The sequence below is a fragment of the Atractosteus spatula genome, chromosome 19 (genome assembly GCF_055471065.1).
Source record: "Atractosteus spatula isolate fAtrSpa1 chromosome 19, fAtrSpa1.hap1, whole genome shotgun sequence".
NCBI classification, from domain to species: domain Eukaryota; kingdom Metazoa; phylum Chordata; class Actinopteri; order Semionotiformes; family Lepisosteidae; genus Atractosteus; species Atractosteus spatula.
This window is the reverse complement of record NC_142724.1, coordinates 5,853,387-5,876,735: the sequence shown is the minus strand read 5'-3', so window position 1 is coordinate 5,876,735 and position 23,349 is coordinate 5,853,387. Positions and strand designations below refer to the sequence as shown.

Below are 23,349 nucleotides of genomic sequence, written 5' to 3'. Positions count from 1 at the left end.
ATATCTCGTCTGCAGCCCAGGAAGGCTTCCTTGAAATGAAATGAATGCAGCACTAAGGGGTGGGAAGCTGGAAGGAGAGAAATGGAAAACTAATCATCTCTTTAGGCCCAGGGGCTCAGACCCTAGAAAAGAACCAAAGTTCTTGCCTGAGGATCTAATAATCCTCTTTGATGTGTTCCAGTGTCATTTTTAGCTTCTGCAATTTGTCTTCTCTAAAACCTTCCCTGAGTATTGCACCTGGAAAAGAGCCTTTGTGGTTCAGTACATTATATCACATAAAGCCCCTAACCTAAGAGAATGCAGTGGCTGGAATAATTGTTAACAACTAGAGATTAGCAGAGAGGACTCAAGATAAAAAGATATTCAGTTCTGGTTCACTGCTGTTTTTAACAAACTGCTTTTCACTGTATCTGATTTAATTTAGTTACAGCATTTAAAGAAGGTGGTGAAAAAAGTCATCTGTCTTTATGTACTGGTTGGAATGCAAAAAACAGAGCATACATTGTCTTATCTTTGATCTAAATAACTTTGAAAGACTTATCTTTTCCAAGAGTATGCATTTTTCACCCTTCCTGGTTAGGAAAAATCACTGGGCAGTGATTTTATAAAGAACATGTTAACTTAAATATGACAAGGGTCGGGAATCTCACTAAGTATATAATCTAACAATCCTAATATTCACTTTCAAAAAATGCTAGATGTATAGCATAAAAGAGGGGATTAATAGACTGAAGTTTGTTTCAATGTTTATGTAATTGCAGTTTGTGCAGGTTAAGTTAAAATGCAGGTGCTTCAACTTGAACCTTCATGATCAATGATTCAATTATTTCATGCTGACTGAAAGGTTTGGTGGAGTTTAATTATGATTTATTGATCTACCAAGAGGAATGAGTGCACACTACAGTATGGGTATACTTAAAGTTTAAAACTATTGAAAGTAGAGTTCCTAATTGCTCTTTTCTGCCATGTAGAATGCACTTTATTATTAAGCATTATACCTGCTTCAAGCTAAAAAATACAAATATAGCCACTATTCTGACACAAGGATAAAATACATGGAAATAAATATCTTTGTATCTTTAAGATGTGTTACATTTTGGCAAAACACCCTCAAACTGCATATATATTACATGTAAAAATATAAATTTCTTGTGTTATAAAAGGAAAAGAAGCACTTTAAGAAATAATCATTTTTTGTGGAATATAGATTTCATTTGTTAGGAATTGCTGTAGTTGTAAAACAAATGAGGGACATTAAAGCTTAATCAAGGTTTGAGGTCAGCTCACCATGTCACAAGACTATACTGAGGATCACGCAGATCCTTACTATACAGTATAATTATTACAATCCACCAATTAAGCACTGAATTAATCTTTCTGCAATGATATTGGTTTCCATCATTCCATCCCAAATGGATGCCTTTTGAGACCAAGTAATGTGTGAAAGGAGATTTCCCAGTTGTGGCTCCCCTAGCAAAACAAAAGCATCTCCCACTAAATTGTCCTGAGTGATGCCAGATGGGAGCTGGAAAGTGACAAGAGCTATTTAGTCTCGGCAGGAAGCTGTATGTGGCAAGAAGAGCTCTTTGCCTGTCAAATCAGAGCATCGTGTGAACAAAAACTGCAGGGTAAGCATGAAGCTGTTCTCAGGAAAGAGCTGTCTTTCACTTCTTCTTGGTTAATAATGTCTGACAGGGCGGTTCCTCAACCGCCTTATCATAATATCGCAGGGGCTCTGTGTGGGTAATTTATTATCCACTTATTAAAAGAAGTGCGCAATATGTTTATTGACAGAAAACCCATTACATTTATCTTTTTGTTTTTGACAAAAATACGTATTTGACAGTGCAAAAGCAATATTGCAGCATCATTAAAGTTTTCATTTCTCTCAAGATGAAGAATAGGATTCAAGGTGATTACTTTATGGACTGCTCCCCTTTGTCACAATTATAACAGCTCTCAGAGGTCACCTTGGTCTGTGAGGGTGATGATCCCACTATAGATGCAGCTGTCTGTTGGTCAGAGACTTGGTTAATATTGTATTTAATTTTTTTTTTAATTTTAGGTTTTGAAACACCCCTGATTAGACCTAAATGGAAATCTGACAAATCAGACTGGGTGCTGCAGAAAAGCGGTGATTAAGCACCAAGTCTGCATAGTTGTATGAAGTAATAAATGTTGGAGAGAGAAACTGCATGCTCATTTATTAAAATATGTTAAATAGCAATTTTGGCTCTAAAATACCAGAAAGACAGACAAATGCATTATATCAACAGCCAACCTAGGTTTGGAAATACTATTTCCATTGAGCTTTTTTAGTGAAGAAAAATGCTTTGTAGTGCACACATTTTTATAGGTGAATACCTCGATTATAGGCCTCTCTGCCTATATTATGGTATGAGCAGGGATGGCTTTTTAGTCTACCTTGGGGTTTCACAGTTCAAAAGTGACTAAGGTCTGTTCAACTTTAGCATTAGTCCCTGGATAAAGCACTTGGATTTCATGCCATTCTGATGCCATTTCTGACAAGTAACATCTCATCTTGCTGTGCAAATCACTTTTACCGCAAGCCTTGCTTTTGTGAGGTGTTAATGAAATTTCCAGAGGTACAAGCAGGTAACTTTTTCATACTCCATTATTTAACATCTAACACTGAGTCTTCAAACCTGTGTAGGTCTGGGCCTTTATAGAAAGAATGGCCAGAGGCACTTCTTTTGTTTTTCATTCTCCTGCTGCTTTGATCTCCTCCTAACTCACCGTTCCCTCTGAGAAAACTGCATGTGTAATGGTTCCTAAATCTAAGATCTTAAATATTCAGTGATGGGTGACCCATTTTAGAGAGATAGAAAATCCTCACCAGATTTATTTTCAAAACTAATTTTCTGACACTGTCAGTTGATTTTCTTTGTAATTTTGTTTTAGTACATATCTGGCTGCTAAAATAAATCTGATTACAGAGCTGATATTGGCACAATACACTATAACTACATTGTACTGCCAAGCTAAAGGCCATTATTTGCTTTAATGTCAATTTAAAACATAAAAATATGTTAATTTCTCTATAACTTTAAGTACAGTAGATTGCATTTACTATAATAAGAGGGGTAATGGCAGGTCTGGGACATCAACAATCCTAACTAGGCCTTGGCTCTGTCAGTCATGGATTCAATCGAGCTGGATCAAAATTCTGAAAAGATGGCATTCTTCAATTACTTAGGAGCTGGAGCAGATTTGTGGAGAATGGTGTCAGAAAATATCCCCAGGGCAAGAGCAAAAACAAATGCTTGAACGAGACGTAATGTTGTCTGCCAAGTCATCTTGGCTGTAACTGCACACGCACACACAAAAATGTTTCTCGTTTCCCACACTGTCAATTTCAAGAATGTGCTTTATAAATGTGTCTTGGTATGACATCCTTGTGGTAAAAAGGTAAAGAAGAAATTCCATTCTTTTAAATGAACAGAGAAAGTCTGCATGTATTTGAATTAGTGAAGGAATTAAGGGTAAAAATCTGTTTCTCTGCGTTGCTGATCTTTAGTTATATAATTAATTAAAATAGATCCCAGTGAAACCCTTCCATTAGGTGGTGAGCTGAGATCTGTTAAACCTGTTAATGATGACCTAATACTGTTAGGTGCCCAACCTTTAATGCATATTATTATATCTGAAATATACTGCCACTTTTTCCTTAGATGATGACAGCCACTGATAAGGTCTGCCATTGAAATACATTTTCACAACTCAAGCACACTCTAGCACTCCAGAAAATAAAGACTTTACTAGCAGTAGTGCTTCTGGGTCTATTGTCAAGGGCTATAACAGATCTGGAACTTCCTTTGGGTATGGTTTGCGTTCACCTAATCCAGTGTTGGATCATTGCCTTCAAATAAGCAGCATACAGACCATGCTGGGCTCTCTGCAGTGTGTGTGACAGATAAACAGAGGGTGTATTTGAAATGAATGTGAAGTTGGCTCCATCAAAGGAGTGAAAATCAGGAAAGCTGAGCATGACATATCCTAACCTCAGAAACAACTGGCAGGAAACGTGACTGCCAAATCAGGTTTTCTACTGAATGTGTAAAATGTAAAATAAGATCAATGATTTTAGTATTTCCTGTTGAATACAGTGCTTTCTGCATTTTAATGTTGCCATGGCAATACAAGTCCCAGGCATGAACTGTGAGCCTATAAAGCAACACAATGCAGTAAAACTTTAATTACTGGCTTGGGTGAAACAATCTGTTTGACCTGTGTTAAAAGTTCCGTTAAACACCATTTATTTTTTATCTGTCCAATGTGACTGGTGGTCACACATATCGATGGACTTAGAAACTCTGTTTCATGTGGATATTCATTGTATTTACACAATTAGTGCTGCACACTTGTGCACAAGGATTAGTTTTGTAACTATGGGTGTTTAATTTAAGCAAGGTGAATTTACCTCTTGGCATTTGTCTTGTAATATACATCAGTTTCTCTAATGGATTTTCTAATGACCAAATGAAACAAGACAAGATAAACACTGCTATGCTGGCTGAGAATCTGCTAGCTGTTGCTAAATTCTTTTAAAGTGCCTTTCCCCATCTGCCCACCTTCATAGAAATATCTTTCATATTTGCACATGTGAAAGTTACCTCTAGCACAGTTATAGCCTGTAATCACATGGTTTTCAAAGCATCCAAAAATAGCTCTGATTGGACAGCAATGAGCTTACAGTATTCAGGGAGATGAGAATGAACAATGGTATGCATGAATTCCCAAACCAGTGTCTACCTGGGACACACAGTGTTTCTGGATTTTTGCAGTTGTGAACCTGTCTCCTACTCGTTGCTTTGATGTCCCACACGATTGCCCCTTAAGGAGGTACGGAGGAGGGGAAGGATTAAAAGAAGACCCTTTATCTCAGAAGAACAAAAAGCATGGTGTTCCGTAAACATAAGCTCACAACCAACATGCAGTGGAATTTATATTTGTATTCCTTATTCATGTAAAATTGCAATTTGGACCTTGAAATATTAGTATTCAACCAAGGTTCTAATTTGTTTAATTAGTAAGATTACATAAAGCAGCACATAGATAATCAAATTCTTCAGACAGCGAACCACAGACAATGCGCTTTTTATGTGGTTGTGACTTACTCCCCTGACTCCATTTTTACATTTTACTTTCGAATATGTTCCCCAGGCTCAATTAAAACTCCCAGCATTCATGTTTAATTCACCAATATTTAATATTCGTCAAGTAACAGAACATCGTGTGATGGAATTAAAAATTTAAAACAGTTCAATTTGTCAAAGTTTTGCTGAAGGCACATATATGATTCTTTTTCTGACGTATTAATTCACACCAGAATTTGTGGCCTTCAAGCAACATAATTTAAACACAAGTAAAAGTATTTCGGATTTAGTGAATGTGAAGCACACTAGCAGTCCATTAACTAAGAAGGACCCAAGAAAATGATTATCTTAAAATTAGAAGTAGTAAAATCGGTAAAAATAAGTCTGATGACCTACGTCAGAACAACACATATTCACAATTTAAAGTATGTCGTTTTCTATTACATGAATCCGTCCATACATAATGTGAGTCCTGGACGACTAAACTATAATAATTCTGAAAAATGCTTACAGTGCACGGTTTTTTTCTCTGAATTTGAAGTTCAGAAAATATAGTAAAAGCATCAAGAAGAAGATAAAAAACTACTTAAATATTTATTGTGACAGATTGTTTAAACAGCAATCCCGACGTACTGTATAATGCGTTTTGAATTGTGAAAAAGATTTGATTTCAAGATCGGCCTGTACAAATTCATAGCGCGTACTGAATTGTGATTTTATTATATTTTTGTACGTCTTGACACAACCCACACGCTACTGTATGCAGACCTTTCTATCAGTCGAAACATTGGAGAGAACGGAACTCCACTAACTAGGAATATTTGCCACGGATAAACTCTAAATCTTAGATTTGCACGACTAGCGCCTTCTTGCTTTTGCTTGCAGATACAGCAGCGTTTCGTTTACTTATGCCGCCTTGACGCGTTGATGTGTTTCGCTCAAAAAAAAAAATCTACAAATCGGGTAGCCGGCAAGATGACCACTGGGCACCGGTTTAGACGGACAGGTATTTAGGGCGGAGTTACTTTAATGTATTTCCGTCTGGTTGGGGGTGTAAAAAAAGGAAAGGGGAGCTGGAAAGGCAGGAGAGATCAATCAGTCTGGGAATAGGGAACCGGGGAGCAGTACCGACCTGGTCAGAGCCGTCACAGCGGAGCCCTGTGCTACGCTCTTATCTAGTCATAACCGGCTCAGCTCCGGAGCCGCTACAGCATGGGAGATAGCTGAACAAACACGGCTACGAAGACGCTGCGACCTACGATGGCTGTGGACGGTAAGAAACTCCACTGTGTCTTTTAAGACGTAAATCATTTTTCGTTTTAAAAATTAGGGGAAAAAAAAACAGACTGATTTGCAATGTTTTGAGTTAGGACATCGTGGAAGAAGCTCACACACAGCGATAAATTATAAGATATGGTATACAGTATACATTATATAATCGGCAGGTGTTTTGTTTGATGTTAAAGTATAATAACATGTATTGTTCAATAACTTTACTCAGTATTCTATTTTTCTTTTTTCTTATTTTTTGTGTTAAGAACTAATTAGTACTATACGCTCTGGCCCCAGACTGGGCTGGAAAAGTTGAACCGTTTGTTTTGCATCCGATTGTGCTAGTGTCAGTTTTCGTGCTAACAACGTTGAAGTGCCCTTTTATAACGCATTTCACCTCCATTTGCTGTTATTAACCACGAAGGATCACAGTGACTTGGCTGTTCTTCTCGCAAAGTTCTTTAATAATCTGCTTTGGCGGGGTACGTCATGAAATATGTGCTGTGAAATTCACGCGTAGGTTTTTAGAAAAACTGTACTGGCAACGTTCGTCTGGGATTTTGTATTCTATAAACTCATAACCAGAGTGCGTGATGGTAGCTACATAGTAGCATACAAATAACTCCGACACAAATGACTACAGGATATATACAGCACATAGCAAGTATTAGACGTCAGCTAATGTTTCTCTAAGTACCAGAAATTTATATAAATATTCCTACAATCATAACATTAATTTCACGGGAATGGATCAATAAAGGTTATTTTAAACCACACCCTTGTTAAACATGGCATATATATATATAAATATGATATTTACATTAAACGGTCATTTACAGTGACCGGCGGTTCACTTACAGTATCATAACGTAAAGTCATTGACTGTTGAGAATTTCTTGGCGGAACGGCTGACCGAGCTATTACTTAACCTACTGGGACTTTGCGGTTTTTTAACAACACAACCAAGCAGACTTCGTAACCCAAGAAAAACGTGGAGAGGGAGCTATAAATTGGCTCAAAGCGAAATCCGTAGCGATGTACTGTGGTGCTGAAAAGGATAGCGAAAACAAAGCCGAACTTTCCCACGGGGTTTCTTCAATGAAATATCCATATGCTGTTTGTGGGTGTTTCACGCATCACACTGTCTCAGTTTTTCTGCTTTTGAAGTTCTTTAGTAAACATATTCGTTATCAAATGTAATAGTTGCATTTTTAAAACCATTATTTGCTTATCAGGTGCCCTTATCCAAGGAGATGTACAATATCTTCACATTCAAAGCGTTTTTTTATAGTAGGCCTATTAAAAATTTTAAAACCTCCTCACAGGTATTTATCTGACCTTATTTGGGCAGCCACATGTAGTTTCATATAATTTATTGTTTTATTTGTACAGTAAGATAATGATGCCAATACCGATCTGTACAAATTGCAACGTTCTTGAAGAATATTTTTAAAACACTTAGTTCAAAGATGGGTATGTTGTATACACACGGCGAGTGCTACAAATTTGTAAATCTGAATTGTTCTTTATTTTGTATTCACATACCCATTTTAAACCGAAAAGGTTATCCTTTTAATTGGTAATCATTTTCATATAATTACAAATAACATTCCCAGCTGTCGGTGAGTTTGCCAAACTGCAAATGTGTGTTCTGTTAACTCTCGATGTGCAGACAATAGCCTGTACCAAAGTGACATTGTTACCACACAATCTTTTCTTCACACGAAGAAAGAACTGGAAGGTTGCCGAGGACTCAGTTAACGGGAAAATATTTGACGCAAGGACGTTATCTAATCAAAATGAAAAGTTTGCTCAAGGTCACAAGGCTGCGCTAATTCCCGAGTGCCTGGTGGTGTCGGACACAATATCCTTCCAGCTGACATGAAAGTAAATAATTCCAGAAAGGCATACATACTGTACAATAAAAACGTTACCGTATTTTCTATTTACTTTGAAACAGAGAGTTTACCTGGAAACTTTTCTCTCTCTATAATATACGTTCAATAAGAAACTAGAATTCGCCTAAATGAGGGGGGGGGGGGGGAGCTTTCGAGTGGGGCTGGATGTACGTCTTAGACACCGATGAAAGGAGACGTCCAACAGCTTGTCGGGACAGAGCTCATCCTTGTTTTCGTAGCGTTAAACTGGACTAGAAAGGACATGACATCCACCTTAGAGGGGACACCAGTCCAGCACATGTCTTACCCTCTAGCGATGCCGATCCACACTTATATAGTTGGTTGGACAGTAACAACTGTGGTGACGTTTCTCGTTCAGGGGTACAACAGCAGTATCTGTAGCTGGGACGTGAACCCACAACCTGTCAGTAATGAGTTCACAGGTTTGATCACAATATTTAGCTTCTTCCTAATTCCCACCATGTGCCTAATCCATTTGTTAATATTAAGCAACAGTTGAAAATTCTTGTATTTGTGCTGTGCTTTAATTAACCAGTCACTAGCTAATGTTCACTTCTTAGGCACAGTACATAAAATATTAAAATCTAAATATAAAAAGTGTAATAACCCAGCACAGGTTATAGATGGTTTAGGTCAGTCTCATTCAGTATATTAGGGCTCATTTTTTATATTGCTGTGTAAGAAATACCTGCAAACTGTATTTTATTGTTATTTTTGGTCTATTGTATTACAGTTAGAATACTGAGGTTCATTTGTAGGTAAAAAAAAACTATCGTCAGAGACTCCAAAAGACTCTGCTGCACTGTCTAGTTTCCAATACTGTATGTAGAGGGTTTCATGAGACTGATATATTCAAATGACAAAGAGTGTAAAGAGAGTAAAAGTATGTATCTTTTTTAAGAGAGGCTTGGAATATCCATGCCTAAATTATTAATTCTTTATAACAAGTGGCTGTCTATGAATTATTCATACAAAAAATATTGATTATTTATGGGATGTGTCCTAAAAGCATAACGTCCTTTGAATACTACACTTTGAATTTGTGTGATATGAACTTGATTAATAATGATGTGATATTTGTATATAATTATATCAGAATTTCAGACACTTTGTTACAGCATAAAGCATAAAGATACTGACCCAATGGCTGTGGTTTTGAGTAGCTGGAAGGGTGGTGTATTTGTAATCATATGGTACATATTTGGTGGGTGTCAAATTGAAATGTTCATGAAGTCTCTCTAATAAAACTGATTTGACCCAATAAAACTAAGAAACCTTCCTTTCTATGCAATGTTGAGGGAGTTTCAGAAAAGAGAACCTTAGAGAAACAAAGGTGAAGGGTACAATATCTGCTCATGCAATGATTCATTTTTTAGAAGCGTGCTCCTGTTCATAGTTTTACAAACAAGCGATATTATATCCACAGACTAATTATGCTGTGTGAGTTAAGTGCTTGAAGGAGAGCCTGCAGGACAATGGCAGTGTTTCTCAGTCATCCTGTGTTATCCTGACTCTTAATAGTACCAAAACACTGCAGGCTGAACAGTGTTTTCTTTTAAAACAGAACTTTTCACTTGCTTTCTCACTGACAGTGGGAGGCTTCGTGTCCCATTTGGTTGAAGCCCCAAAAGGTGTCTTTTGCTTTGAAATTGGATTCCTCTCCCCGCAGGCATTGCTGTTGGATCTTTGAGCATTTGGCCCATTCTCTTTTGTTTGTGAGCTGTGCTTCCTTACACTAAGCCATCTTGCTTCCACAAGAACTCATGATTTAAACGCTGCAACACTCTTATGGACTAAACAATGCATAATGCTTGGTTTTAGCCCCGACTTCAGAATAAGATTACAGAGGCCCAGCCTTTTTTGTCTGTGGGCCTTTATCATTGGCTAGAAGGAATGTTACTGTAATCCATGTCCTGTTGTGCCTGGTTTTCATTTACACCCTACAACCTTGTCAGAATGATCTAATCACAGCATTTTATTTATAGAAATGTAATGGTATTATAAAACACCTCTATGTTCTGCAGATAAAGTTGGAATAAACTAGACCACACCATGTGCTACCTCTCTCTCAGATCTTGTAGTAATAGTATCCATATCTTAACCATTCCAACTGCTAGATCTAAATTCCCCATCCCAGTAGCTTCATAAAAATCCTGCACTAGCAGATTTACAGCTTGACTTTTTTCCCATTTATGAACATCTTGAAAAATACAGCACTCTTCATCTTTGTCAGCACCCATAATAGTGCTGCCGTGTGTTATGACATATCAAGAGATAAACTCTGTTTTCAGTCACACATACTTCTGCTAAATACATCTGTAGAATCCTTGAAGAAATGTAGAGATGTTTTGATGGAGTGTCTGAAATTATTATTGATATTAATTCCATCTTGAACAGTTTAGCCATTCTTCTTATTCAGCTGAACATTTTTTAAATGCTTTGATGGGGATGCTCAGAAAAAGGAAAGATTTGCAAAGGAAGGAAAGCTGTCTGCAGCTTAAACACCTTGAAGTGGCTGATATAGATTGGTGGAACTATCTGAACAGTGCATGATCCTTACAATCTGAGAGCTGGTTTCTCTAGGTCATGCATTGCAGTAACGTGGTTTTCTCATAAACTGAGTTGAGTTACCTTTTTAGAAGTGAGTCCTGGGCATAGAAACGTTTGTGCAGTAGGTTAATACATATTTTCCCTTCTCAGTCTAATACAAAAACTCTTTACATAAAGGTGTGATAGATAAAGTCTTGTGTCTGTCTGGTACAGAGTGCGCTACTGATAAACATTTGCCGCTTACTCTCTGTGGCTTAAATACATTGATTAAACACAAGAGGGGAAAAATCAATACACTATAAATCAACTTAATTCTCAAGAGACTGCATTTAGCTTCTGTTAAAGAATTAAGGGCTGCCAAAAGGAGCAGAGTGATCATTGATTTAACCAATGTAGTCTCTCTTTAGTTAAGGTATTAACAGTGCACAATGGTTGAGTTTTGAATAATTACTTGAAAAAACACTGTGCTGCCTAAGCTTCAGATTTTCAACTGAGTGCTGCAGCCTCTTAATTCCACTTCACTAATCCCATTTAGGATTTGAGTATCTCTTCTTTACTTTCCCATTGCATTATGAAACTCTCAAGGCCATGAGCAACATCACTTCTTCAATTAGATTTGCGACAAGTAAGAAAGAAGGGAAAAATGTTGAACGAGTGATGCTAATTAGTCATAATTTTTTAGAGGGCTGTTTCTGATTAATGATCTAATGTAACTTAGTGGATTTAAAGCGTGTTAGCTTGCTGTGTTCTTTATTCTATTCCCTCTAAACCACTATTCATTTTATTGAAAAAAATTGATACTCAGTGATGCATTCATCCTAATTAAACAAAAAGAAAGATGAACTGAGCCAGTTATAGTGGGGCTAAACTAATTTCTCCTTTTTTTCCTTTCTTTTTCTCTTTTTAAGAGGTGCCTTATCCTGGGGGCACAGGGTTTAGTCTGAAGATCTTCATTCATTTTGACAAGCTCTTAATGAAATTGAAAACGTAGACAAATCAGAATTCAGCATAGCCTAAATTCAGATCTGCTTTCAAAGAACTAACAAGCGTTAAGCATAAAGACTTTAACCTGTAGTAAGCCATTTGTTTCAAGTGAAGCATTTGTGCTCTAATTTGTAGTTCTGCTTTATTATAATTAAACAGGGATCCTGAGATAGATAATTATTCCATTTGTGTTCCAATATTAATACATCCATAGTGTTCTGATTCTGACTGCACTTCAGATGGACCTCATAGCTGCCTTGCATTTAAAAACACATTGTTCAACACATTCAAAACAAAATCACGTTATTTCCAAAAGCAATTACATTTTGCTTTCACACTGGAGTTATTATTCCTGACCTATTTGCTCTGAAGGTAATAAGGACTTTGCATGTGAGTGAGTGGAATATTCTGAAATACTGATATTTAAAGTAGATGCTTTTGCTATTTTCTTACTTTAGCTCCTTCTTAAATAAACACTGAAGTGCTTTTTGATTTCCTGCAAAGACCCTCAGAGGGACAAAAAGACAAAACAAGAAAAACAGCTATAAATATTTTCATTGGTGATTCAAAATCAAAGTGTTGACTTTGTAGTATATTATAGATCAAAATATGAGCAGGAGCAGATGACAATCAGAGCTCTTACTAAATACAGGTGTTTTGAAATGAACATTTTTGTTGAATGAAGAGGAACTGTACTCCTTTCTGCCTAAATATATTCTGCATTATAGAGGATGATGCTGTTGTTTTGTCTGTGCCCTTTTTTATTGTATACTGTACATGTATTGTATTCAAGCCTCTGTTTGATAATAGTAACGCAATAACTTTGAAATGCATTGAGTTTATTAGTTTATTTTCTTTAATCAGAAACATTCAGTAAATATTAAAAAATCCATACAAGGTATGTGCCTTTGACACAGTATTTTGTCAAATTCTGGCAGAAATTCCTTGTCTTAATTCAGCAACAGAAGATTGCATTTATGGTATTTTCTGCTATCTGCATGTATTCTACTGTCCTCATTCTGCGATCTTTACCCTGCTCTTAGTGTGATTTTAGTGTAATTTACTGCAGGTGCTTTATTGAAGATTAGAAAGGATTTCATGTATAATTTCTTTACGTAAGATAATTTCAGGATGGTTCACACATTACAATAGGAAACTTGGATGAAGGAGAAAATCTAGAGAGAGTGTGTAAAAAAAAAGAGGTGAATAACTGAACATTTATACTGTGTTGTCCATGAAAGGAGGGACTGTTAATTATTTCGGGAGAACAGAGGGCCTTAGAAAGAGAAAAGATGAAAATACTGTTTTCATGAATGAAAAATGGCTTGAGCAGCCTAGCCTTTTCTTCTGGCCTAAACACTCCAGCTGCTTTGTTCTTGTTACACAGCTCCTGACTGTAGGGAATGGTTGAATATGGCACATTTTCAACTCATTTTTTGTCATCCCTGATGTTAGATACATATGGCATTATTTACTGTCCTCTAATATGTAATGTTTTCCATTAGAACATGTGTTTTAGGTGTATGCCAAGCCCCAGTAAAATTCACATTATTTTGTTACAGTGCAATTGCTATTCAAAACACATGCTATGTGTTTTGAAGTGAATTGACATACTTTGGTTCTGTCAACGTTTTCTGTGTATCATGTATGATTGAATGAACTACCGAGTGATGAAGAGTTAAGAAAAAAAGAGGGATCATTTCTGATTATAAGAAGTACAATAAAGAAACGTTTAATGCAACTGGTTACAACAATATAAACAGTTAATAATTATAGAACAGTATGTGTCTTATCTCTTGAAGGTCTTCAGATTGCAACAGTTTCTTTATATTATAAAAAGCCATTTTTATATGAAAAGCCATTTTTATATCATTGTAATGTAATTATGTTGCTTCAGTGAGTGATTATGACATAATTTAGTTTAACAGTTATTGAGGTAAATGCTAATTAATCTGAGAAAACGGAAAGGCACTGAAGATAATTATGTAAGGCGTCATAATCAGTCATTTCTGAAGCTGATTTTTATTGCACAACAAAAGTCTTTGCATTTCTTGTTTCTTCTTGCAATGTATGAACAGATGTGTGATTGATCCTCTTAGGAGATTCTTAGAAATGGATCGCTGAACATGTGAGCCTGCAGCTGTATTTGTGATGCCTTCTGACTTTCCCTTATTCTATTTCCCATTCTTTAACCTCCATACAGTATGTATACCACATTGTGCCCTCTTTCTAGTCACTGTATGTGCACTGGTTTGGGTTTAATGCCTCAGTAGAAACATTTGCTGCAACCAGCTCCTCATTTCTTCATTTATAATTAGCAATATAAAATTACAGTGCTAGTGACATGAAAGTACTCTGAGTGTGATAGGAAGGGCTACATGTTGAAATGAGTCCAAAGTTCAGATAATGCTTTTAACCTTTCTGACAACAGCTACACATTACCCCTGTATTCCACCACTGATCATAATCAGGGACATTCTAAGTGATGCTCCAAGTGAACCAGCAATGATTTTGTGAAGCACAGCAGAGGACAAAAAGCATCTATTTTAAGGATGAATGTATTGCGAATAGCCAGATCACAGAAATGTCTCAGAAGGCTGCGGTGGTGTTAATCTCAACTAGATTAAAAGAGCCAGACCAATGCCTGGTTTTCCGACAGCCACTCTTGGATTTGGCTGTGACAAGGACTGGGAGGGTTAGCTGCCTTGCTTTTACAAATTTCTGTATGCTAGGATCCTTCATGTCAAAAACATATCAAGGACCTTACTTTGATATCAACTTGAAAGATGGCTTCTTCCTACAACACAAAAGGATTTATAACCTTGCCAGAGGATGGGTTTGAACTGTAATGTTCAGAGAGAAGGGTTCTGCTTACTGGCGGTTTAACAGAATCCAGTAGAAGCTTAAAATGTTTTGAAATGTTGACTTCACATGGGTTTTCCCTGTGAAGGAAAGAGAATACCTCTAAACCTGGTAATATTTTCACTGGGATTTTTCCTGAAACAAAGAGGTAAAATACTTATTAGGTGGGAGAGATGAACCAAATGGTTCTTAGTTGTGACCTTTTTCAGGATTTTTCAGGTTCTTTTTAAGCATTTCCAGTAAGCGTTTCCAGTCTTTCAGTAAAAGCTTATGGTTAATTATTTAGTTTATAGGGTGGTTGTCCAATCAGAATTTCAGTGGTAGGATTTGAGAGACAAAATTGAAAATGGCCTGGATGAGAGAGAATACTGTCACATATTCATTTCTACTTTGCAACCACCATGAAATCTGATTACACCCAATGATCATAAGAGGGTTAGGTTCTTAATTAACACTGGACATGTTAACAGAGTTACTGGAGAGAGGAAGCTGAAAAAAATATTTATTCTGGTACACCCAGCTCTTGAGCAAAATCCATGACTGGAATTAAAGAAGGTAAAATTCAGTGCAAGGAGAGATTACAACATTGTCATAAATGTTTATCATAGATCATCTTAAGGAAAGTTCTAAGCATCAGAAGCCACTTCTGACATCCAAAATTGCAGACTCTAAGGTCAAGGAAGCAATGGACAGGAAGTAAGAGCATCTGGTATTTAATAAGGGAATATGACACAGTCGGTCCTGATTGGAAAATTAAAACAAGCTGGTATAAAACTGTATTCAATAAGGTGTCAACACGGTTATCACATCAATAAGCACCTGTCAGTTGAAGATGGTAAAAGTCATATAATCTGTATGCCTGCACTGATGCTCTACTGAAATGTGATACAATTTTGTCTGCTGGTTTTTAGGTAGTTTGCTCTGCATATATGTTTCACTGCTGTAAGTCACTAAAGGTATAAGTATCTTATTTCTGGTTTAGTATTTTATTGATTCAAGGATTGGGGCTGCAATTAGAGTAAAGTCAGATTATCATGCATAAGGACAATTGAATTGATTTCTGATGAAGCAATGAAACACTTTAGAGAACAATTACATTATAATTTCATTAAACAGTATCTTTAAAAATGAGTGATTATCATATGTTGATTTACACAGATCATTTTACACCAATAATTTGGGAATAACTGTAACCGTGGCTGAAAAAGAAACCTTTTCTGTTTCTGTTAAAGTTTGACATGCCATTTAACACAATCTAAACCAATTTTTCCCAGGCAATAAGGTCTTCTGAACTCTCAAACTTTTCAAGTATTTATCACCATTATCATGAAACAAGCATTCATTGAAAAGTGCTGTGGTTTGACCCTTTCTTCTCCCTCGGGAGTTTGTTGAATTAAGCCCAGACGCGTTATTTTGCTCTGAATGGACAAGCACTTTAATCGGATGAGGTGCTGGTTTATGGAGTGTGGTGGCTTTGCTGGAATGAGGATTTTGTTCACAAAAGCCACTTGTCTTCTGTTATGTGGACGGAACCACAGGTGAAATTGCGAGGTAGAAGGAATGGCAGGGCACAAGGAGGGGAGGGAAGAGTTGGCTTGCGTGCATTGTTTGGCACAGTCATTGCCAGGAGGGTTACCGAAGTGTTAAAACGGCACTTTAATTTTCTTTTTTAATTGCTGACGGCTGGCCGCTACCTGGGAGCTCAAGGCCCTGCAACAAATTTCAAGGTAATTGGCTCTGTTCTCAGACAACACGGACCTAGTGAAAATGGATTGCACACAGCACTGCTAGCATAGCAATTAAGTCAGAAAAAGAAAGAGAGAGAGACAGGAAGGGAAAGTGCTTTGAATGAAAGGCGGAGAGTGTCTGAGAGATCAGCTCGAATTAATTTAGCTGTTAATCTGCACAACACAAGAATAAATACAGCATTGTCCTTGCAGTCATCCAATGTCTAAACAAGTAACTAGCGTAGGTAAGGTTTCCACAGAGAACAAGTTCATTATCATTTCCAGAAATAAGAAATATCCTTTCTGTCGATGCCTTCTTTTTTTATAAATGGATTCCTGCCAAGCCGCATTTCATTAATGAAACATGCTATACACACATCTCCAGTCACTGGTAGGACTGTAAATGGAAGTGGTCCAGAAGTAACTGATTTAAGTGAAAAGAAGCTGGGGAATTAGCAGGGCTGACAGGGCAGACAAATTGAAGGTCAAAGAATGAGGCCATTACTTGGCACTATGTAGAGTCTAGCTCAGAGCCCCAGCACTGGTTAAAATCCTGCCCAATTTCTCGTCCCACCTTGGATATGGTTTCCTGGGGGAAATGAAGACTTGTTTCTTACCATAAATGACATATACACATTCAATTATATGCGAAAGATTGTATTTTTATTGCAAACTGAGGTGGCAGGTACAGACTTTTATTTCAGTGCCATTATTTGTCACATTTCCTCCCCTTTTAACAATTTGTGTGAGGAGACTAAATATCACTTCGAGACTAAATGAAATTAGTTTTTTTAAATCGACAAAATAAAAACCAGGGATTGGCCCTTTGTAAGTGACCTAAAGCAGGTCCCAAGACGCATGTCATTCTTGCAAGCATTTCTGGTTTTGTGAGCAAATCCCTGTAATGTTTCAATAGCTTCCTGATATAGAACAGTTGGGTTTCTTTGAATCAGTTTTTTTTTTAAATTTCCACTTGACTGGTGAAAAGCCCTTGAGATATATGCAGCAGTGACAGGGGAGGCAGAATGATTCTGTTGTCCATGTCAGTTGAATGGCACTCTGATTCTGTTCCATTGTGCTGTCTCCCCCAGAGTATACTCATCCATTCTTGAAGTGTGCACCTCAGTGACATGGATTCTAATTTCAGGTCTTCCTGCACAGCAAGGCTGAGGGATTGTAATCCTGAACAGTCCAGCAAAACATAAAGGAAGAACTGTGTAAAAGAGCTATCTCAGAAAAAGAGAGATCTCAAGTACTGTGCTTGGTAATAAAACAGGTTATTATTAATGCTGTGATTAAATGTGTGGGAAGAAAGTTGTAGACATTCTAACTTGTTTCTAATGCGCACATTAAAAAATGTGATAAAAAAAGAAAGATGTTATCACATTGTTATTGTTGCAAAAAAGGCAAAGAAATTAATCCTGCTCAGATAATTTTAAAAGGGAAACATGAAAGAATCCAGACACTGTGGGCCTCTGGTATTAAATGGCATATTTAGGAGTTCAACTACACGTATTCTAACTGTCTCTGTTTTTTTATTTTGAGTTATTGTTTACAGAGAGTGGATTTGTGTAGGTGTTTGAAGATGAAAATAAATGGGTTAGCACTGAGTCTCAGTTTCTGTCTTTTGACAGAAATGTGTTTGACAGATTGCCAGACATGATAACAGCCTTTTTCGAGTTAAGGATGAGGAATTGTTCAGACTGTGGAAGTCATTTTTAGATACCAGCAATTAAACAGCAGGAAATGTCTCTCCTGATGTTCACCTCCCTTTTTGAATAACTAACCAAGGACTAGTCCTCCAAAAGGGCTGAGCCACTTGTCTACTGTGAATGTTGGAATTGGGTTTATCAAGGTGAAGTTGATAAGTTACAAACAGCAGTATTGAACTGTGTGTGAATTCAGCCCCTTTTCCTGTTAAATGCATGCAATGATAATATGTATTGATTGGAAAGTGAGGGACCTTTTATCATTGCTTTCCTCCCTACAGTTAGTATTGAAACAAAGGATCTTTCAAGATGCACCACATAGATCATGCTGACATTGGGCTGTGTCATTTACTCCACGATCACTACTTATTCCAGACTTCAGTGGGCAGAGTTGCCTGCCTGAGCTCTGTTCTGAAAATAGTCAGATCAAACGTCGATACCAAACAAAACAAAAATGGTCCCACTTTACCAATGCTTGATGTTAACTTTAAATTTAAAAGATTTACAGAAATAATGGAAGAAACAAGCCAAGACATTCAGTAGATTTTATTTCATACATAGTTGTTTTTGCTTTCATTGTTCTCACAAAATTACATTTGTATCTCACAAACAAGGTATTTACAGTATAGTAATATATTATATTGAACATTTCCAAGTAAAGAGTACTACAATGCTGTTAAATTATCAAATTAATAACTTTCTGGGGTGGATTTAGCATTCCTTTAAGAAGAAGCATTTGCAATGTTATGCAGTGTAGGAAAAACAGTCAGCTATTTACAAACTCTGATTAGTTTAGGAAAGAGACACAAATTATAGGACACCAATCATTTTTATTTTTCATTTGAACATTTTACAAGGAATCTAGTGGTTCTATTTTGTCCTTTCGTTTTGAGTTAATATTAATGGTAAAATGGTTTTATCATGTTTTATGTCCTTTTTAGAATTACATTCCAGAGCAAATCAATTTTTATGAAAGTGTCATGCCATCCAGATTTTGCTTTTGTTTGTCATCTCAGCTCTTATGTTCTGCTAAAATGTAATAGTGTTTGACTATATTCTGTGCCACATTTTCTCTGAGAAGACTAATTTCTCATGCTATTCTTTACAGGCAGAGGCAGAAGATTCAATTCAGACAGGTTTAGTTATATAAACAAAATGCTATTCTCTCATTGTGCAAATTTAGATTTTCATAACTACCAGGCTTGACCTTTTTAGCTATTGAATTTGTGGACTGAAACATTTTGAATGTGGAATGAAAAGTGCTTCGATGAGGTTGTTCTGTTTCTTACAGATGGAAGCTGGCTACTTTCCCCCCTTATTTTTTATATGCAATAAAAATGAACACATGACACACTTTCCTCCCATTGACTTTCATTCTGGTTACATCTTTTCTCCTGCAATAGCAAAAATTACAGAATTTGATGCATTGTGATCCAGTTCTGGATACATTAAAAGTTTCGTTATACACTTTTTCCACTATCTGAATTTCAAGGGTTAGGTATTTACTGCTCGGTATATATTAAATAGTATTTACTACTGTAGTCTGAATATCTTGGCAGGGACCATGGAAAAGCACGGTTAGTTATGCATTAATCATGAAATGTAATAAGCAGTAAGTGTAAAAAGCAAATTAACCTTTTATGAACTCTATATCAATCTTTAACTTAAGATCCAGACACAACACTGTGCTAATTGATGAACAATTATATGGTTGATAATTAAGTAGTAAACCCATCTCCTTTAGCTCCCTGGTCATTTATGCTATTTTACTTATCAAAGCAATCATTCACTGAGCTATTAGATGGTGCATTGGATTTTTTTCTGATTTGCGTTGTCCATGTTTAAGACCATAGAAACACCCATAATGTTTAAATCAAGTTTTGTTTATCAATAGTCTCATTTAGGGAGTGATAAGATTCCACTGGCTGTTGTTTCCATTTTAGCTGTGGTTTATGTTTCACAGTCCTGTAGATGCAGCACTTATCATCTGTCAGCTGTCTAGTCTTGTAAAATAGTGAGGTGAAGTCGTAGAAGCCGGGTCTAAATTTCTTTCCTTCAGACCCTGTGATACTTCGTCCACTGCCTTTGGATTGCGAGGAACTCATCCTGTCCCTTTGTTAAAGATGCTCTTTGCCGAAAAAATGGTCTGACTATAAAAAAGGCACCGACACAGCTGAGAGTATGGGAAGAGCTTACTCCACATTGCCCCTTATCGCGCACAGTGGAGAAATCAATAACCTGCACTGTACTGACATTGACACTTTCAAAAGGGTCGGAACACCTGCCAGCAGTCAACGGAGCTTAAAATAAACTCTCTGGTGACTGTTTGTGTCGAGAAATAAAAATGTAGAGCTTGGAGGACGGTAATGGAGGCAGAGCCAGAAGACCCTTCTTTTGTTGACAGGGCCAGAGTGAGGATAGACACGTAGTCAACGACACGTTTTTAAGTAAGGTGCAGTTTTTGGGATAGTCTGTTGTGGGTGGCTGGAAGTGTTTGAGGACTGTTTCCTCAGGATTCACCCCATAATCTCTCACATTCTGTGGTCCATGTACAGTGACAAGCCTCTGGATTCTAAATGTACTTTATTCCATGGTAGCTAAAAATCTACCACTGTTCTTTTAAGATAAAATATATTTACGCTTCAAATGAGTGTTACAAATGAGCCTTCCGATCTTCTTCATAGTAAATCCAGAGTCAGCCATAACGATATGCAGCAGCTAGGGAATACTGTTTGGTGTTTCAGGGATTTTAAGAGTTTTGTGAGCTTTTTTCCAGGATTTTTTTTTTTTACAGTATTATGAAAATGAAGAATAACAGAAGTTATTTTGTACAAACAAAATGTAATCAAATCTAGGCCGCTCAGAAGGGGTGTAATAGGAAAAAAAACCCTTCTCTTCAGTCTCATTCTTAAAAATATTCTGTTTTTTAAACATTTTTTAAAAAGAAAAGGATACTATTAAGCTTTAGGAACAATTAAGATGGCTATAAAAATCACATCCTTAAGGCCTGAATGAATTTGTATCCTGTTACAACTATTTGTCAACATAATTCCCCTGTACAGAGATATTGTACAGTTGTCCTAGTTCCAAACGACTTTTCACATTTGCACAGCCAAGACACCTTTAGGCTGATGCTGTAGCCATGACAACATGGATTTTTTTCACAGCTTCCTTTATTATCAAAGAAATGCAAAGCTCTTCCTCATGACTTTTCCCTTCAGAAAATCAGACTTGAACTTCATTGTCACGGGTGCATTAGGATAATTCAGAATCTGACCCCAGAGTTTGACCCCTGAACTCTGGTTCTTTGTGATAGACCAGGACTCATCTCCCTCAATATGAAACCTATGAGAGAAGTCATTGCAGAGCCTATGTCTGTTTGTTTCACTGTCTTCTAGTTGCAGTTCTCCACTGTGGAGTCCACTAGGGTAGTGTTTGTCCATTGTAGAGTTCACTAGTGGGGTTGTCCTCCATTGTGGAAATTCCTGCTTCCCTAGTATTGGTCTACCAAAGTGCAGCCATCTCATGCTTCTCACTAGAGAAAATAACATGCCCAGGTAAAAATCTCCTTTAAAGGGAAATTGATCTATACAAAAAGAAGCTCTAGGAGTAATCAGTTAAATTGCCTTTATTTATTGAAATGCCATCCTACTAAAATAAAGGCTAAAGCGGTTGTTCAGATTGTTTAGTTAATGTACTCAGTGATTCTAATTACAATAACCTTCCAATATATACTGATTACACATTCTCATCCCTTAATTTCCTGAACACATCTTCCCATTCGTCGCAAGGGGGGAGCCTGAGCCTATCCCAGCAAGCAAGGATACACCCTGGACAGGAAGCCAGTCGATCTCAGGGCACACACACAGACCCACACACAATCACACCTCGGGCCAGTTTTCCCAGAACCGATTAACCTACCAACATGTTTTTGAACTGTGGGAGGAAAGCAGAGCCCCCAGAGGAGACCCATGCAAACACAAGGGGAGCAATGCTAACCTCAGTGCAACCATGTTGCTGCTGTTGTGTACAGCTCTCTTCAAAACTTTGAAAGCATAGTTTGCAGTTTATTCTATATTGCCCATGATTACATATTATTTTATTTATACCTTTTATTTCATTTATGAATGTTGCTAAATATGTTACCATGGCCCTTGAAAATACTTAGGCCACTGCACATGGGGATGTTTACAAATCAACCAGCCCAGTGGGCAAGTCTAGTTCTCCCTTATACTAGAGCCTGGCAAGACCCCTGAAATGAATGGTCTGTGATCATACTTCAGTAATGAGAGCAAAAAACGCTCCATGATACATAGAGAAGACCAGATCTTAAATGTGTGAAGCAGGACTAAATTAAAAGTACAGTGTGTATTGTATTATCCATAATGTGAAGGTCACAGACATGTCCTGTAAATAATCCAGTCATAAATATATCCACTAATACTGATTTTTAAAAAGAGAGATATTATATGCAGAACAGTAGAACCAATGAATTATAGGGTGTATTGATCACACCAAAGGAGGATAAACAATGATGTCAATGGCTGTTCCGGCCATTAATTTCAATTCGTTCTCCTCGGGATGATATATCAGGTTATTCTTAGTATAGGCATTATGGATTTAAAGCTGTAAAATTAAAATGAACAGCCCAATTAAAGATGGTAAATAGATGGATAAGAATTTATTTAATTCCTGCAAAATGGCTTATGAATATTAGACCCACAATTCTGATAAAAGAATGAATTAACCTGCATATTAAGATTAAGTATAGCGAATGAGGTTTACTCACCTGTCCCTTTCAATGTTCATCATAATTAACATTGAATCCATAAGTGAATTGAAGGCATGGAAACAATAGATCTTGTGAAAACATTTTTTTTCGGTGCTAAACTAACATCCTCTATTATTAAATAAAGATTGTAGCTAAACTAATTTAATTTTATGAATGCCTTGGGACCAGGCATCTGAGCATTAAGTCTTAAGTGAAGCGTTTGAAACTGTTATGCTATTATATGTGTGCTGGTGGCCAATTACAAAAAATACGGGCTTTGAAAAAAACAATAAACCCTTTAATCCACATTTAAATGCAGTTGAACACAGCAGAATGCAAGACAAAAATCCTTGGAAATTGAATGAATGTTAAACTATTGTAACCTCATTTTATTGCACAAGTAGATAGAGGGAAGAGGCCATTTGCATTTGATACTCA

The 23,349-nt window shown here is 36.9% G+C and overlaps 1 protein-coding gene across 1 annotated transcript in view; it reads left to right on the top strand.

The window, feature by feature from the left end:
* The first annotated feature begins 5,966 nt into the window (after positions 1–5,966).
* Positions 5,967–23,349, top strand: part of LOC148817947 (sterile alpha motif domain-containing protein 10-like) — a 43,460-nt gene continuing 26,077 nt past the window's right edge. The window contains exon 1 of the mRNA XM_088937347.1: positions 5,967–6,390. Within this exon, the coding sequence (XP_088793473.1) occupies positions 6,378–6,390 (13 nt within the window). The 5' untranslated portion in view covers positions 5,967–6,377. The remainder of the gene's footprint in view (positions 6,391–23,349) is intronic.